We start from the raw sequence: 17,593 nt of genomic DNA on the forward strand, positions 1-17,593 counted from the left end.
AAAAGGACGATAAGGGAAAAAATAAAGGTCGTAAGAAAGTAGAAAAACGAGAGAGAAAATAGGGCATTTGGTTCATGTATGCATCATTGGTTCATGCATTGACAAATTGACAGCTGAAATCAAACTTGGTATAGTGTTCGTTCCAAAGCGGTGTGGCTAATTAGAGCAACCCGGGGCGAGGGGGGTGTCGACCCCACTTGTACCAAAAAAAAACATTGCAAATTTATGAACTTTCGTCTTCTCGGTTGAGCACCTCCGCATGTATGACAAAAACAATCTTTTTCAACATGAAAGTGGTGGCTTCTCTTTGCGTAGAGTCATTTGTCACATAAGTGGATTTCTCTTGTAGTGTCATTCCTCTTTTATATGGGCTGAGCATAGTGCAGCCCAATAAGCTTAAATTTTATCACGCCTTCCGTTTGCATTTATTCAATATATTGACTTTGTCTCCAGACAAATTTTGTAAACTTTGACAGAGTTTATTGAAAATTTTATTTAAATCCATGATACCAAATCAATATCATTAGATTCATGATTGCATATATTTTCATATCATTTATATTTGTTATTTTAAATTTTCATATTCATTTTTGTAAACTTGGTCAAAAATGAAAAAGTTTTACTTAGGTCAAAGCTAATATGTAGAGTAAATGAAAACAAAGGGAATTTCATTATTATTATAAACTTTGTTTAAAAACATTTTATTCAAAACAATTGTTAAAAAAATCTAAACATTAAAAATATGTTGAAAACAATATACCTTTGTATATTCAATAAAATGTCACTGTATGTTGAAAATGTTCGTTCTATAGTTAGAAATTGTTCACCGTGTCTTTCGGACAAATGTTTATCGTGTATTTGAAATAATAATGTTCATGTATAAATGTTGATAAAGTGAAAGGAAAAAAGAAAAGAAAAGTGTCAAAGAAAAGTCGGCGACAGTGCATGGGGTGCTAGTAAAGACGAGATCACGAAATCGACCGACCACAACAAGGGAGGACTGTGTGTTTTGCCACATAGCATAGGATTTTTCCTTGTTTTGTTTGTTCCATAAACACGGCGGGGCAACGGTTTAGGAAGATGGTCACTCATGAACTGCCTACGTTAGCAAAAAATTTGGAGTGTACGGACTGGTTTGAGGAGCCTATGGAGGAGATTGTACCTTTTATTACACACGATGTAACCGCTATTTCAAATCAATAAAGTACCGATTTTCAGGAAAAACAAAAGGAGAAGGAGAACCTAACGCTAAAGTTTTGTGTTTTGCTTGTCGTACTTCTTTGAATAAAGGTATTCCGGTCTTTTCTTTGACGGTGTTATGGAGCTAGAGAGGTTGGCGTCCTTGCATGTCCGATTAGTTGGACACGATGAGTTTATGTAATCGTGTCATGTTATTTTTGTTGATTTGATTTTTTTGTTGAGTTAGAAATTTTCTTCGACTGCATGGCGAAGATCCTGTGATGGACGGCCTGCACTTCTATAAGATCATCCTCATCCTAGGCCCATTCGTCGTTGACAATCTGCTGTTTTTTTACAGGCAATCGAAGCTCATAAACCTTTATGTCCATGTTGGTGCTCGAATGGCAGTATCGCCGGTACGGTCCCATTGCTACAATTTACACCCTCTGTTTTATAATATAAAAATGTTTTTCAACCTAACATAGTTTGAAAAACGCTGTTATATTATGGGACAAAGAGAGTACAATACAATTGTGGAAAGTGCTCGTGTGAGCCCGAGCACACCTAAGCTCGCTATCTACGCCATCAGCTGGCTTCGGGATGCTCGACCGAACAGGTATAGGCCCAGGTATACTCCCTGTATTGTTATTTTATCCAGGGCCCATGGCCCACATCTAAAAAGTGGCTGACGTTACCCCGTTATTGACGCCCAAACTGGCTCGGATGGGAGACGACGGTATGGGCCGTCATCTATCGGATTCTGGACCAACATCGTCTCCATTTTCATCCTTCTCTGCCGCGACGCAGGTGCAGCCACCGGCGGCAGGATCGTGGTCTCCGTATCCCTGAAGAGTGTCAGCGCCGGCAACTCCCATAGCCTTCCACCATCACAGCGTTTCGCCCAGATCAGTATCATCAGCACCTAGCCCCCTGCAAAATACAGGCGTTAGTCTTCAGACATTCGTAAGATCATGCAGGTGTTCATTCCTGAATATCAACTAGATTATACTACCTCCGTTCCGAAATATTTGTCTTTCTAGAGATTTCAACAAGTGACTACGTACGGAGCAAAATTAGTGAATCTACAATCTAAAATATGTCTAAATACATCCGTATGTTGTGTCCATTTGAAATGCCCAGAAAGACAAATATTTGGGAACAGAGGGAGTAGATGCTTGCATCCTCCGAGACAGCAGAAAGAGCAGAAGACAAATTTATGGCACCTCAGATCCTTCTCCTTCACGGACGCCCTCCGAAGCTACATCGACCTGAAAATGTCATTCATACCAAACTGGCGAACATCCCCAAAACATAGAAAAGAGCCACATACAACACGAATGCAAAGTACCTCCACCAAAAGCACATCTCGCTCGGAGTATGCATCTGATCGTGTAATTGCTGATCCGCCGTCCGAGAAGACAGAGGGAGCCATCTCCTCTCTTTGCCAAGAGCTGCACAACAGTATTGCTATATCTACATGAACCAATGACAAACGCAGGGGACAACTCATCTCAGTCTCGCCTGGTAAATATGTATACAATCTCTACGGTGCTCATGTAGTTCAAAATTTGAACACATGGAACTACCATATGTACATGAGCATTACCATAGCTTCGCTTGTCTGAAGCCAGTCAGTTACTGAAAGCTTCATTAACTTGCTGGAGCATTCAGCAAGCAGAAACTAAGCAGGTGGCCATCTATTTGATCTACAAAGATCAATCAACACATATAACCCTTTCTGAATATAAAACACAGTATATGATCTGTTCCACGTCTATGATAACAACTTTCTGAATGTACAACAGTATATGATCGGTTCCACTCTGAATGATAACAATTGCATGCAAAAAATTAAGACCACCACTGTTTTATTCAGGAAATTGCCTGTCAATAATATGGAACTAATGTAATGTCACAACACATCTCCGATTCGAAACATGCGGAAACAATTTTGTCTGAACAGTTTACAAGCATAGTCAAAGTAATAGTACAACATAACTGAAGATTTTCCAAACACGCAACATTCAAACTACACGAGCACATTTCAACACTATTTTTTTTCAAATCAGCCTTCATTCATTCTTAGCTCCGGTGTTTTGTTCTAGTTGTTTCGACCGTGACCTTCTACCCCAAATTCTTGCAGTGCGCAGGTTTCCGAGCTTGGTTTGGAACATCTCCACAATCTGGGCATGTCGTCCGCTATAAATGATTCAAAATCTTGTTTTCTTGATGAAACCTTTGTATGGCACCTTTTATCTGCTATGTACCAACCGTTGTCCATGGAATTGGAACGCTGCAGCCTTATCAGAGCAAGGCACTCACAACGACAAGACTTAGTGTTCTCCACGAACGCCTTCCCCTGATGCCCATTTGTACACAATGAGAAATAAGTTTAGTAATGAACAATTCAGTAGCTAGCAGTGTTCAGCAATACCAAAGCATTTTTTACATACAGCACGGCCACAGACTATTTTTTTCATGCATTTCTTGCATGCATTTCTCCCAAGAGTATATGTTGTGAAGATCATAGGCTTCATCCGAAGTATCAAAACTTGTCCCCAATTTTGGCACAATTACATTATCTGCAAGATTTTTAGCAGAACCACGGATTGCTTTCTCCAGTGCAAAAATACCAGACACTGTGTCCTGCCTGCCGCGGCAGCATAAATCCTAACTCTGCGAGCAAATAACACTATATTTTGATAAAATTGCAAATGCGAGGCAGTTTCATGAGTATCCCAGAAACCGGCCAGAACACTTTCACTTAGTTTCCCCATTTTCTCCAGTGCAAAAATCATCCTATTAGGGCATGGCGCCCTGCCTGGCTCGGCAACCCCAATTGTGACTCTGGGTGTAAATCACGGTGTTCAGACAGAAACGGATAACGAACAAATGCAAATTACTCTCCTCATCCAAATGTAAATCACAGTGTTCAGACAGAAATAGTCGATGCAAACATAAAGCCAGAAAAAACTAGATTGCCGAGCTATCACATACAACAAAGACTCTAAATTACTCCCTGATTAAAAATTCAGCCTGGCTCAAGCAGCACGCAGGCACAAACACCATACAGGAAATCAATTATTTGCCCGCAGCGCACCAGCCATAGTGCAAATATAACTGTTAAGTGTTTCAACTCTTGGTCATTCAAACACACACCACGAACTATGTCACTCAGAATCTAAATCGTCACAAAGCCATACCTTTGCGTTCACCCAGCAGCTTTGAGGTCGATCTGCTCTACAGATTGCTCAGATGCTTGAGCGGAATCTTCAATCCCTGTCCCCTCCGCCATTTGTGCGGCACAGATCTGGCCGTCCGCACTTGCTGCCGTCATGGGCAGCAGCCCAACCGGCTCCATGGGGAGGTCTGCCGTCTGCACACCACAAATCGCGAAATACAGTTTAGATCTTCAGAAATCGCCACCACAAATTATAATTCAATACATACACAACGACTCAGATTCGTACCTCTTAATGGGCCGCATCAAAGAACTCCATCTTCGCGGGTTGCCGCAGGCATCTTCTCGCACGCCGGAGGTCGCCGAGATTGCCGACAAAGGAAGGATCCAATCTCATGAGGTAGCGACCCCTTTGCATTTACTCGGCTACTGTCGGTTCTCGCAGTTATTGGGAAAGCAGAAAACCTGAGCCACGGATCAGGACGACATTGACGTCTCGAGCCACGGCTGTGTTCCCACTCTTCGACGGCGTTCATCATCTGTGCGAGACATGACCCACTGCTCAGGTCTGCATGTGTACGTATATCTCATTTTTCCCTATTTTTGGCAGAACCCGAGCCTGTCGCGCGCATTAAATGCGGCGAATCGCGAGGCTATACCCAACCGCTCAGATAACGAGCGCCTGTGTGCTCGAGTTCACAAACTCCGCGTCCATACAATTGTGTATTTCTTTAGATAAAGAAACGTGCTCCTGTTTCAGGCGCGGGCGCATAGAGCCAGCCCACCGCGCCGCGCACCCGCAAGGCGACACCGTTGTCACCCCTACCGAGACCGGCCACCCCCACATAGCCTGGCCCGACCGGTCGCAGTCTCAGCGCTGCCGGCCACAGCAGCGCCGCGGCCTTCCCGAGCAAGCGCGCACACTTTCAGAACGCAATGCCAGGCGAGGAGCCAAAGCCGGCAACATTTCCCAGGCGACACAGAGAAAGGGACGCCACATGGTATCCGCAAGCAAAGCAACGGTGGCCTGGCCGCAACGGTCGCCACCTGATACTACTGATAGGCGTGGTCACCACGCAGCAGCAGGCTCTTGACCCCTCTTTTGTCCGCCGCTACATGCCTCCTCTGCTCGCCGCGTGCGCCTATTATAAGCAGCAGCAGCAGCAGCTTGCGGCCTTGCGCGGCTGGTTGAGCGCTGATGGAGATGGAGACCGTGGCGTGGGCGGCGAGGAGGTCGATGCAGGAGGCCGCGGCGTCGTACGCGCGGTCCACGGCGAGGTCGGTCGAGACCATCGTGGTGATCGTGGCGGCCATCGTGCTCGCCGCGGCGCTCGCGGGCGTTCTCGCGCGGGCGTGCGGCGGGAGGCACGTGGCGGACCGCGACGTCGAGGGGTGGGTGGAGCGCCGCTGCCGGAGCTGCCTCGACAGCGGCCTGCCGCCGCCAGCAACATCATCATCCAAGGCCAGTGACGCCAAATAGTTCTTCTGTATTCTTCCCCCTTGTAGTTGTGGGCTAGCAGTAGCAATGTACGAGTAGCATAATTTCCAGCATAGTCATACCACATTAGAATGATCAGGCACTAGTACTGCCGTCATGTACAACTAGAATGTAACCAAGCAGCTGAATGCCAAGCTGTGTTCTTTGCTCCACAAGGGTATCAGATTAGGGCCTCATGAGCTGATTCCTTGCTGTAATATTCTGTGCTCATAGTTCCAATATGCATATTTTAGCACTGGTAGTTACTCCTTGTGTTCCATACTTGAAGTTCTATGTTTGACCCAAGTCAAACATCTTTAAATTTGGCTAAATCCATTGAAAATTTATAAACGATCCAGAGTGTAAACTGTATGTAAAAAACAGAGAAATGGCCAACAGGAAGCTGGCCCTGCTCGACCTGAAACAGAGCAAGGTTGCAGCCCCCACTGGCCCGCTGACATCTGATACCGATGAGCTATGGCCTATCGATGTCGGATGATCCGCAACCAGACAACCAGCATCGAGAATGACAATGTAAAACACTGTTATTAACACTTGTCGTAACGGAACTGAATGATATTACCATGGATTTAAAGTACGGTATTTGGGCGTGCCAAAGAATTTACAAACACCCCATCTACCAGTATATATATTGTACATGAGAAATATCACGTGCACATCTGTCACCACCGATTAAGCATACAACAACCACCAGCACTCCAAGCGAGGTTTGAAACAATAGATTCACACGCGAAGATGGCTTGAGGCCGTCACCAACTCACTGGTAGAAAACATTAACAGGTCAGATTCTGGAAAGTTTGCAATCGGCTTTGAGACGGTAAACTGAGTTTAAAGTTCATTACCTTTGGATAGCAGTCCTGGTGTACGATGGTCTGATCGTGTGGATTAACATGAACCACACATGCTATTCTCCCCTGCAACAACCATACAAGGGGTTCAGTATGATGACCAAAAATTGAGAAGAGCAGAATTAAAACACTCTTCCTGCAATAAGCAACTTTTGGTCTTTCTGGTATCTGGAATAACAACAAAAACATACATGGTTCTTCCATACACTAGATAAAGTGATAAACTATTATATCTGTATTGAAGGATAACACCATGCTTCAGTATGCGATCTTTTGATTAACGGCAAACTAAATTAGCAGCGGGAAACAGACAGGGCCCCAGGCACCACAACTCTTGTTTGATGCACAAAAAAATGATTTCAGCTGAGGTCCAAAGATGTAAATATTTTGGGAGGAATCATTGAAGAACATCTCAACAAGATCAAATCAAAAAACAAACCCAACAAAACCAGGTAACACACAAGATACTTCACTGGGAAAGAGGCAAAATGAACCCAATTCAGTAATTAGTTCCTATTGCCTGAGATGCCCCAAAAAAGAATCCATACGACACCAACAGGCTCTATGTTCCACTATCAAGGGATAACGGAGCAGAAGTTCACCCAATTTAATATGGGACACCACACCAGACACACTTTGGTCTTTAGAACGAAACGAAACCAGACACCGAAGCACCCAGCTCCGCGAACATAGTCACAAGTTCTACAGCATTACATAACATACAGAACAACCACCACAACGCCCTGGTGCAGCACCGACCATGCTCTCCAGGCTTTCAAACAACCAACCATTGCAGTGAAATTACCTGGTAGCATTTCAAAAAATTCATTTGGATATTAAAATTGTAACACATATACATCTTGGCAGCAATGCAACACTCTCAGTCTATCACAATAGCATCAAACTGTCCTACTTTGCAACAGCATAATACTCCGTTCAAAATAAGTGACTCAACTTTGTACTAGCTTTAGTACAAAGTTGAGTCACTTATTTTGGGACGGAGGGAGTACAAAATATATGATGCCCACTGCCCTGAACATGAGAAGGCAATGTATCAGCTAGTGGCATCAGAAAAATTGTTTCAAAGATGACTGCAAACGCCTCAGGCTTAGAATTGTGGAACCGACTTGACTGATATGGAGGTTTCACTGCAGTACCTTTGCAGTGTTTGAAATGGTCATCTCCTAGTCTGTAAAACAACTCATTCTACAGGCTTTTATATGCTACCCAATTCTTATAACCCTAAACACACACCAGATTTTGGAGGGGAAAACATGGGAGGTGAAGTAGGAAACAATTAAACTATTTTCCAGCCATCACGTTATTATGTAGGACAGTAGGAGTGAAGATGAAAATGGCACAAGTAGTAAATATAGTAATTCAAATCTTATGCTTTTTATGTGATAATCTTTTTGCTCAAACATGCAAAGCAACTAAAACATCACTTGGGGATGCTAGTTTCACAAGTAATTCAAAATCATGGCCAATACAGAAGAGAATAACAGGAACAGTAAATTTAACTATAAGTATTTTCCTCTATGTCCTACTAAAAGTGTTAACCAGTTAGAAACACAACATATTAACTCTGAGAATACTGAACTTTCTTCTTTCTATATGATTTTTTTTTAAAGGGCAACCTGGTGCATGTAGCTCCCGCTTGCGCAGGGTCCAGGCAATGTATCAGCTAGTGGCATCAGAAAAATTGTTTCAAAGATGACTGCAAACGCCTCAGGCTTAGAATTGTGGAACCGACTTGACTGATATGGAGGTTTCACTGCAGTACCTTTGCAGTGTTTGAAATGGTCATCTCCTAGTCTGTAAAACAACTCATTCTACAGGCTTTTATATGCTACCCAATTCTTATAACCCTAAACACACACCAGATTTTGGAGGGGAAAACATGGGAGGTGAAGTAGGAAACAATTAAACTATTTTCCAGCCATCACGTTATTATGTAGGACAGTAGGAGTGAAGATGAAAATGGCACAAGTAGTAAATATAGTAATTCAAATCTTATGCTTTTTATGTGATAATCTTTTTGCTCAAACATGCAAAGCAACTAAAACATCACTTGGGGATGCTAGTTTCACAAGTAATTCAAAATCATGGCCAATACAGAAGAGAATAACAGGAACAGTAAATTTAACTATAAGTATTTTCCTCTATGTCCTACTAAAAGTGTTAACCAGTTAGAAACACAACATATTAACTCTGAGAATACTGAACTTTCTTCTTTCTATATGATTTTTTTTTAAAGGGCAACCTGGTGCATGTAGCTCCCGCTTGCGCAGGGTCCAGGCAATGTATCAGCTAGTGGCATCAGAAAAATTGTTTCAAAGATGACTGCAAACGCCTCAGGCTTAGAATTGTGGAACCGACTTGACTGATATGGAGGTTTCACTGCAGTACCTTTGCAGTGTTTGAAATGGTCATCTCCTAGTCTGTAAAACAACTCATTCTACAGGCTTTTATATGCTACCCAATTCTTATAACCCTAAACACACACCAGATTTTGGAGGGGAAAACATGGGAGGTGAAGTAGGAAACAATTAAACTATTTTCCAGCCATCACGTTATTATGTAGGACAGTAGGAGTGAAGATGAAAATGGCACAAGTAGTAAATATAGTAATTCAAATCTTATGCTTTTTATGTGATAATCTTTTTGCTCAAACATGCAAAGCAACTAAAACATCACTTGGGGATGCTAGTTTCACAAGTAATTCAAAATCATGGCCAATACAGAAGAGAATAACAGGAACAGTAAATTTAACTATAAGTATTTTCCTCTATGTCCTACTAAAAGTGTTAACCAGTTAGAAACACAACATATTAACTCTGAGAATACTGAACTTTCTTCTTTCTATATGATTTTTTTTAAAGGGCAACCTGGTGCATGTAGCTCCCGCTTGCGCAGGGTCCAGGGAAGGGTCCGACCACTTTGGGTCTATAGTACGCAGCCTTTCCCTACATTTCTGTAAGAGGCTGTTTCCAGGACTTGAACCCATGACCTCATGGTCACAAGGCAGCAGCTTTACCACTGCGCCAAGGCTCCCCTTCTTTCTATATGATTTTAAACCTCTTATTATTTTATTTCTTTGTGAATAATTTTACAAGGACCATCCTTCAGTTAGGGGATCATCATAAATGATAGAAGTTCAGAAAAACTAAACCTGCTCAAAAGACCTGGCATGTCATAGTCTTGAAGTGTTGTAGATTCATAAATAAAAGAAATAATGTATTATAGTACGATTTCCTGGTTTACCTATTGTATTATACACCCCTAACAAACAATTATGGAAAGATGAAGAAGATGTAAGAGGTAACTGGTCGAAGATCATAACAGAGAAGTTTACTGAATCGTGATTCGTGACTAGGAAGTCAGAGCATATTTCTTCCAACAGTATTATACTCCTGGTAGACTGATTACCATTACAAAAGTGCTAATTAGCTGGTTAAAGGTATCACAATCCAGAGTTCCAAGGACCAAAGGATTGTAGAGTTGTTTTTCATACTCTACATGATTTCTTAATTTTATTTGCAATGTCCTAATTCTGTTTGTTTTGGAGGTCCATTAGACATAAGATCCTAATTAACGATTGGCACAGGGCTTCCAATCCAATGTGAAGAGGAACGGACATTGCAACGAGGTTAGCGAATTAGAGACGGGCAGTAATCGAATCTCACAATGCGTGCCTTCCATCCAGACATAAACAATGGGTGATTAGGGTTTGAGCGGCACGGACCTTGACGGGGACGCTGAGGAAGAAGAGGTGGAGGTGGCCCTCGACCTCGACGACGGCGTCGAAGGGTATGGACCCGCGCGCGAGGTCCTCGAGCAGGTAGATGGCGTCCTCGACGACGCGGATCCCGTCGAGGCGGAGGTCGGCGTCGACGTAGGAGACGGCGCGCGCGCGGACGAGGCCGCCGCCGGAGGCGACGGTGCCGAGCGGCTGGCCGCGGTAGCCGATGGCGACGTCGAGGCGGCTGTAGCCGAGCGCGAAGAGGTTGGGGTTGCGGACGCGGGCCTTGAGCGCGGCGGAGACGTTGAGGGCGACGGCGGGGCGGGCGACGACGGAGACGTGCGCGAGGCGGAGGCGGGCGACGCTGACGCCGGGGTCGGAGGGCCAGAGGAGGAAGGCGAGCGCGAGGAGCGCGAGGGCGGCGAGGGCCGCGGCGACGCGGCCGCAGCCGCAGCCCCGGCGCAGGCGGCGCCGGAGCCGCACGGGGACGAGGAGGACGTAGGAGTCGGCGTCGGCGTCGTGGAGGTGGGATGGTGAGTGGGGGCCGAGGTACGGCGGCGGGGGGAGCAGCGGCTCCGCCGCCGGGCCGCGGGGTTGCGTCTTCGCCATTGGGGGTTGGTGGTGAGCTGTCCGCTGCCGGGTGGGCCTTTCGCTTAGCTTGCAAGGCTGAGCAATGGAAGTCGGTTGATCGGTTGATTGGAGGTTAAAACTTAAAAGTGAGGCTGCTCGTCACCACCATTGCTTTGGTTTTGGTAAACCTTTTTCTTTCTCTTTTTCCTTTTTTCTTTTTGCTGTTGACTCGTGAGAGGGACCTTTCTGCAGGGTGACACATAGGGTACCCAAGGGCTGCGACGACTTTGTCGATCTCAAAATCTACCGCCTTAATCTTTTTCTATGATGGCTTAATCTCTTTTTTTAGGGGAGGCTTAATCTCTTTAAGGTGTGATCATAATGTAGGGTGTGTGTATGTTCGTAAGGATGACCGTGCATGTGTATATGTGAAAATGTATGTGTCATATGCATTCATCCTTCATTTTACTGTCAATCTCAAGATCCATCGACTCAGACTCTTAGAAGTGCTCGTAAGAATAGGATGCGTCTATGTGTCTTCCCAACCGTGATTGTGTGTGTGCATGTGATTCCTTCTTTTTCTAGCGGGGGAAGTAAGACACGAGTGTGGTGTTTCCAAACAGTGCCGGTATGATGCATATGCATATGGAAATAGTGGCAATGTAGATAGTTTGAGGAAGAAGGGAATGTGTCTCCGACGACACACTTGCATCATGCATTTGCGGGTAAGCTTTAGTATTGGCTACATAGGAAAGACGGTCTACATTGCACGTGAAAAGTCCTTTAGGGTTTGTTACCTTCATTTCGCTTTAAAAGGCACACGTGTATCCTTAAATCAACAATGGACACAAAATATGAGAGGTGTGAATTGTGTGATCCATGATAAGCATGGAGTCACACAATTCCGAACCCGCTCGATGCTCGCACAACTGAAGCAGGGCAATGTGAGACAGGCTCCTCGTGTCTATTCAGATTTGTTGTGTAGTCAAATGCTTTACAAAATTCCTGCAAAATGACCTTTCTTTTGGAAATGTTGCAAGGGAACCTAAACTTAGATGATTTCTGTACAACATGTATGTCATTTCCAAGATCGCAAGATTCTTCCAAATCAGTGAGCCGTCATACTGAATCGCCAGGTCTCTATCGGTCTTAGCCAAGTAATGAATCTCAAAGAAATAAGTAGTAGATGTGAAAAAGAGAAAGCAAAGTGGAAAGGAACATTTTGTCGAAGTTTAAAGACAACTCACTAACAACAATATGCAAGATTGCACATCTAACCTAGCAACTGATAAAACAAAAATACAAAGGAGTTCACATAAGAGTTAGTTACACCTGCAGCACATAAACGGATTTTGTATTTAAATGTGCTGTTAGGTAAGTCCTTGTACTACTATTAATGGGTCTTTTTAGTTTTTGTATGTGTTGTTACCACCATGCAAGTTTATGTACTCCCTCCGTTTCTAAGTAAATATTTGTCTTTTTAGAGATTTCAAATGGACTATCACATATGGATGCATAGACATATTTTATAGTGTAGATTCACTCATTTTGCTTCGTATGTAATCACTTGTTGAAATCTTTTTTTTGAACACATAAGTGTCAGCAACCTGCATCCTCTGATTCAACACCGTTGTAAGTTTAGTTATATGCAGTGTGTCGGTTCAGCCAGAGTTATGATGATTCGACGGCTGAGATGGCGGAGCGAAATGGACAGTCGATGCAGCACCAAGCACTACCTTTCTTTAGTTACTGCCGCTGTCCTTTTTCTTTTTTTTACCTTTCTTTTCACCTCGCTTTCCAGCTCGGTGCTGGGCTATAAGGCGCCTGCGTGCGCATCACTGAGGGAATTCAATCATTGTATCCCCAAACTATCAAACCCTAGTTTATCTAGCTACTGTTGTAGAAATCCCAAATTCATAGATGGGTCTCCATGATTGGGAGTTAAATTCAGTTCCAATTGTATTATTCCCCTGTTCTGTAACTCATATCATAGCTGGGATCTAACAAATTGGTATCAGATGTCATCGGTCCTCGGCGGCGCGGCGGCGGCGTGAGGAAAGGAGGCGAACGGCGACGGTAGACTAGTTTGGGCACAAGTCGACAGCTAAGTGCGGTTGCCGGCGAGATCCTCTCTTGGTAGTAAAATCCCGTGACCAAGGTCGGCTCGTGTGCTTTCGGCGGCGAGGAGCGCTGGTGGCGGCAGGGAGCCGAGATCTCGCGAGGGTTCCAAGGCTCGTCCTTGTGGTAAAATTCCGGAGCCGGATCTCGTTCCATGGTGAAATCGAAGGGCGAGGACAAGGCGGATGCCGCCGAAGTTGTAGAGATGAAGCTGGACATGGAGCAGCTAGATGGCAAGGTCGACGGCCTCCATACCGAGGTGGAGAGCATGCGCACAGAGGTTACTGAAGTCAAGAAGCAGCTCACACGGTTGGAAGAATTGATGTTGCGGATGGAGGAGAAGCTGGACACTTCCCCGCGTCCCAGAGTAACAACAGCAGAAGAGGCGAGACCAGGGCAGCAATAGCAATGCCAATTCCAACCACAACAACAGCAACAACCACCTCCCCAGCAGCCTGACCAAGTTAACAGGACCCCGGCAAATACATCTCCTCTGTTGAACAGGGGGACACCAGTTTGGAGACGCCGAGGGCAGGAAAAGCGCTCACCTTTGGTTGGGCAGAAGAGCAGCAGCAACAATACATTGATTGGCAACCATACACACAATACCCCCAAGTCAATTACGCCATGCAAGGGCAGTATAATGACAATCCTGATTATTCTCAAGCTCAACAACAACAAATGTACTACCCACCTGCATATCAGCATCAGGAGTACTACCCAAATCAGCGTCATGTCCCACAACATCAGTTTTACCCAATCAGACCCCCACCACCCCCTCCTCCATACTACTATCCCCCTGAACAAGTCCCATATGAATACCACCATTACTATCCACCAGAGCCACAGTACATACAAGCCCCCCCCTCCACAAAACAGAGCGCAACACCAGTCCCAGCAAAACCCACAGCAGGTCAAGCACTTTGACAGGCACTATGACAATAACAGAGGTCAAGACAGAGATGCCCACTTCTACAGATCAATTGCCAAAGCTCCTAAAATAGAATTCCCTAGATTTGATGGTACAAATCCAATGGAATGGCTTCGGATGACAGAGAAATTCTTTTCTATGGTCCATTGTAAGTGCATCTAGTGCCACCCCTAGTTGGTTTTGGAGTATTGACGACAAACCTAGTTGAGGGACTAATGTGTTTGTGAGAATTGCAGGATAACACTGGTAGAAGTCCCTCATTGATTCGGTTTTTCTATCAGAGATGACCCCTAAAAATGTACGAAGACATTGAAGTCAATGGTGGTATATGAAGATATTCACATTGAAGACTATGACAAGAGAAGACACCACGTGAAGCCTATGGAACTCGAAGACTTAGATCTTTTCGTAGTTCTCTTTCATTTGTGTTGAGTCATAGGAACCACCATACTGTTAAGTGCAGAACCAGTTAGAACGACTGAAGTGATGCCTAAACAAAAAACCTATATCTTCGAGTGAAGACTATGAGAGCAAATCTTGTCCAGAGTCGGACAAGTCAGCTTTGCTTGTAGCCCAAGTAAAGTTGCCGTGTGAGTTTGAAATCTGACCATTGGAACACGTGTCAGTTCCTTAGTGACCCAGGGTCATTTCGGACAAATCAGGTCAGGTTGCCTAGTGGCTATAAATAGCCCACCCCCTACAACCATAAACGGTTGGCTGCTCAGATTCAGTGCACGGCTTTTGTCGTTTGAGAGCAACCCACCTCGAAGCCTTTGAGAGAGAGAATTCCTAGCGAGGATAAAGCCCTAACCACCCAGAGCCAGAGAGAATTGGGCATCACTTAAGTCTTCTTGTCTGAGTGATCTGAAGACTTATTACACTTGAGGACTGTGCATCCTCCAGCCGGTTAGGCGTCGCGTTCTGAGCATCCAAGAGACATTGTGGATTGCCGGTGAACAAAGTCTGTGAAGGTTTGGGAGTCTACCTTGAAGACTTACCAGAGTGATTGGGCGAGGTCTGTGTGACCTTAGCTCAAGGAGAATACGGTGAGGACTGGGTGTCCTGAGCTGCGTGTTCAGGACTGGGTGTCCGGGGCTGTGTGTCCTAAGGTTTAAATACCTAGCCGCTCCAACCAGAAGCACAGTTGTCACAGCAACTGGAACTGGTCCAACAAATCATTGTCTTCAACGAGTCACTGGTTTCATCTTCACTTCCTTTTACTTACTGTTTCTCATTGTGAAGTCATTGCATGCTTGCTCTATCTTCTGTCTTCACAACGTGACTGTATGATCTGTTTGGCTTCATAACATCTTCCTACCTGATCCTTATTACACTGCAGCTATTTGTCATTGTGCTTTCACTCTACTGAATACTTGACCATGGCTTGCCTAGTGTAGTCTACCTTCCGCTGCATAGTAATAGGCATATCTCTACTGTTTGTCTTCATAACTTCCACGTTTTGAAGACTTTCATAAAAATCGCCTATTCACCCCCCCTCTAGTTGATATAACGCACTTTCAATTGGTATCAGAGCAAGATGCTCCCTTGTTCTGTGTGATTCGATTTAACCACCTGGAGTTTTAGCTATGTCGACTGCAGGGATAATGAAAGTCTCCGCTGCGTGCCCCGTCTTCGATGGAACTGAATATCCCTACTGGAAGAATAAGATGCGCATGCATCTTGAAGCCATTGACATCGACCTGTGGTATGTCGTCGAGAATGGTGTTCCCAAGGCTGGAGAAGGTGTCACTGCTGCTGATGTCAAGAAGTTCACTCAACTGGACTCTACTGCCAAGAATATCATCTGTGGTCATCTGACCAAAGGACAGTATGGCCGTGTGAGTGCCTTGAAGACATCCAAGCTGGTCTGGGACTGGCTCTCCAAGGTTAATGAAGGCGTCTCAACCCAGAGAGATCAGAGAATCAGTGTCCTTCGCAACCTCTTCAACCGCTTCAAGCGAAATGACAATGAGAATGTCCAGCATACATTTGATCGACTCACTGACATCACAAATGAGCTTCAAGCCCTCGGCGCTACTGAGATCACCAAACATGAAGTCGTCAAGACGCTGCTGAGATCACTTGATAGTTCGTTTGACATCCTAGCCTTGATGATACAAGAACGTCCTGATTTCAAGACACTCGATCCGCCTGACATACTTGAGAGGCTCAACACACATGAGTTTCAGCTTTCTGAGAAAAGAGATATCTACGGTCCAAACTATGGGCGAACTCGTGCCTTGAAGGCAAAAGCTGTTTCCTCATCTGAAGAAGAATCTGACAGCAGTTCTGATGATTCTGAAGACATTGGAAGGGAACTTGCAATGCTAGTGAAGAAGTTCCAAAAATTCACCAAGAAGAAAGGCTTCAGAAAGTCTTCACGATCAAGCTCAAGGAATGATGAAGCTTCTGCTCATGTCTACAAGAAGAAAACATGCCACAAGTACAAGAAAACTGGACACTTCATCTCTGAGTGTCCACAGTGGGACAATGAGAACAGAAAGAAGAAGAAGAGCAAGGAATATGACTCTGATGACAAGAAGAAGAAGAAGAAATACTCAAAGTCTTCTTCCAAGTCTTCCTCAAAGTCTTCATCACACAAGAAGAGCTCATCTGGCAAGGCACGTGCGTTTGTTGGCAAGGAAATGGATTCAGAGGAAGAGTCCGCTTCTGAGGAGGCAGAGGTGGAGTCTGAGGAGGAGTATGATTCTGGCATTGCAAGTCTGGCTACAGCATACGTGCCAAGTCCATCTTCAACAGGGAAGACAATGACTTCATCACCGACACCGATGCAAATGACAAGGACTACTCCACTCCTACCTACTGCTTCATGGCACGCGGTGCCAAGGTAAACACACGCACTACTCACTATCAAACATCTAGTGACAATGACTCTGATTGTGGTTCAAAACCCAGCTACAAAACACTTGCTAAAATTGCAACTGAACAACAGAAAACTATGGAACATATTCAAAAACTGTTAGACAGAAGCGATGATCTGTTGGGTGCTGAAATGACTCGGTCTGAATCCTTAATTGAAGACATAAAAAATCTTCACGTTAAGTATCAGGAACTTGAAAGTCGTCATGATACTCTCTCAACAACTCATGAAAAGCTTCCTATGATTATCTTCAAAGGAAGCAAGAACTTGAGAAATTGAGAGCGGCTCATGAAGATCTTCAAAAGGAAAACGAGTCACTTCGCGCCGAACAGATCAGTTCCGCTCAGGAAGGATTTGAACCACCATGTCTTAAATGCATTGAGCGTGATAATGCTACTTCTGTTGCTGAATGTTCCACTGCTACTGCTGTTGCAATATCTTCAACTGTTGATGTGGTAACTAACCCCTCTGATGAGGATACCACCGCTATTGCTGATGAGAATGCTAGGTTGAAGACATTGCTTGAAACAGGGATGTACAAAAGTCTTAAAGGGCATCAGACATTATGTGATGTCCTCAAAAAGCAGATTCTGAACCAAAACCCTAGAAAAGAGGGTGTTGGGTTCATAAGGAAAATGAATGCCG

General features: G+C 44.6%; 2 protein-coding genes across 2 annotated transcripts; one reads left to right on the forward strand and one right to left on the reverse strand.

The window, feature by feature from the left end:
• The first annotated feature begins 5,512 nt into the window (after positions 1-5,512).
• On the forward strand, positions 5,513-6,110 carry LOC123087189 (uncharacterized). The gene has a single exon (XM_044509118.1). It carries the CDS (start codon positions 5,559-5,561, stop codon positions 5,838-5,840), a length of 282 nt encoding a protein of 93 aa, XP_044365053.1. The 5' UTR covers positions 5,513-5,558; the 3' UTR covers positions 5,841-6,110.
• A 288-nt stretch (positions 6,111-6,398) lies between these two features.
• On the reverse strand, positions 6,399-11,144 carry LOC123087188 (uncharacterized). The gene is made up of 3 exons (XM_044509117.1): positions 10,452-11,144; positions 6,701-6,772; positions 6,399-6,618 (listed from the first exon to the last, which is right to left on the reverse strand). The coding sequence occupies exons 1-3, from the start codon at positions 11,055-11,057 to the stop codon at positions 6,616-6,618; spliced, it is 681 nt and encodes a 226-aa protein (XP_044365052.1). The 5' UTR covers positions 11,058-11,144; the 3' UTR covers positions 6,399-6,615.
• Positions 11,145-17,593: the final 6,449 nt, after the last annotated feature.

Source organism: Triticum aestivum, chromosome 4A (assembly GCF_018294505.1).
Source record: "Triticum aestivum cultivar Chinese Spring chromosome 4A, IWGSC CS RefSeq v2.1, whole genome shotgun sequence".
Lineage (NCBI taxonomy): Eukaryota > Viridiplantae > Streptophyta > Magnoliopsida > Poales > Poaceae > Triticum > Triticum aestivum.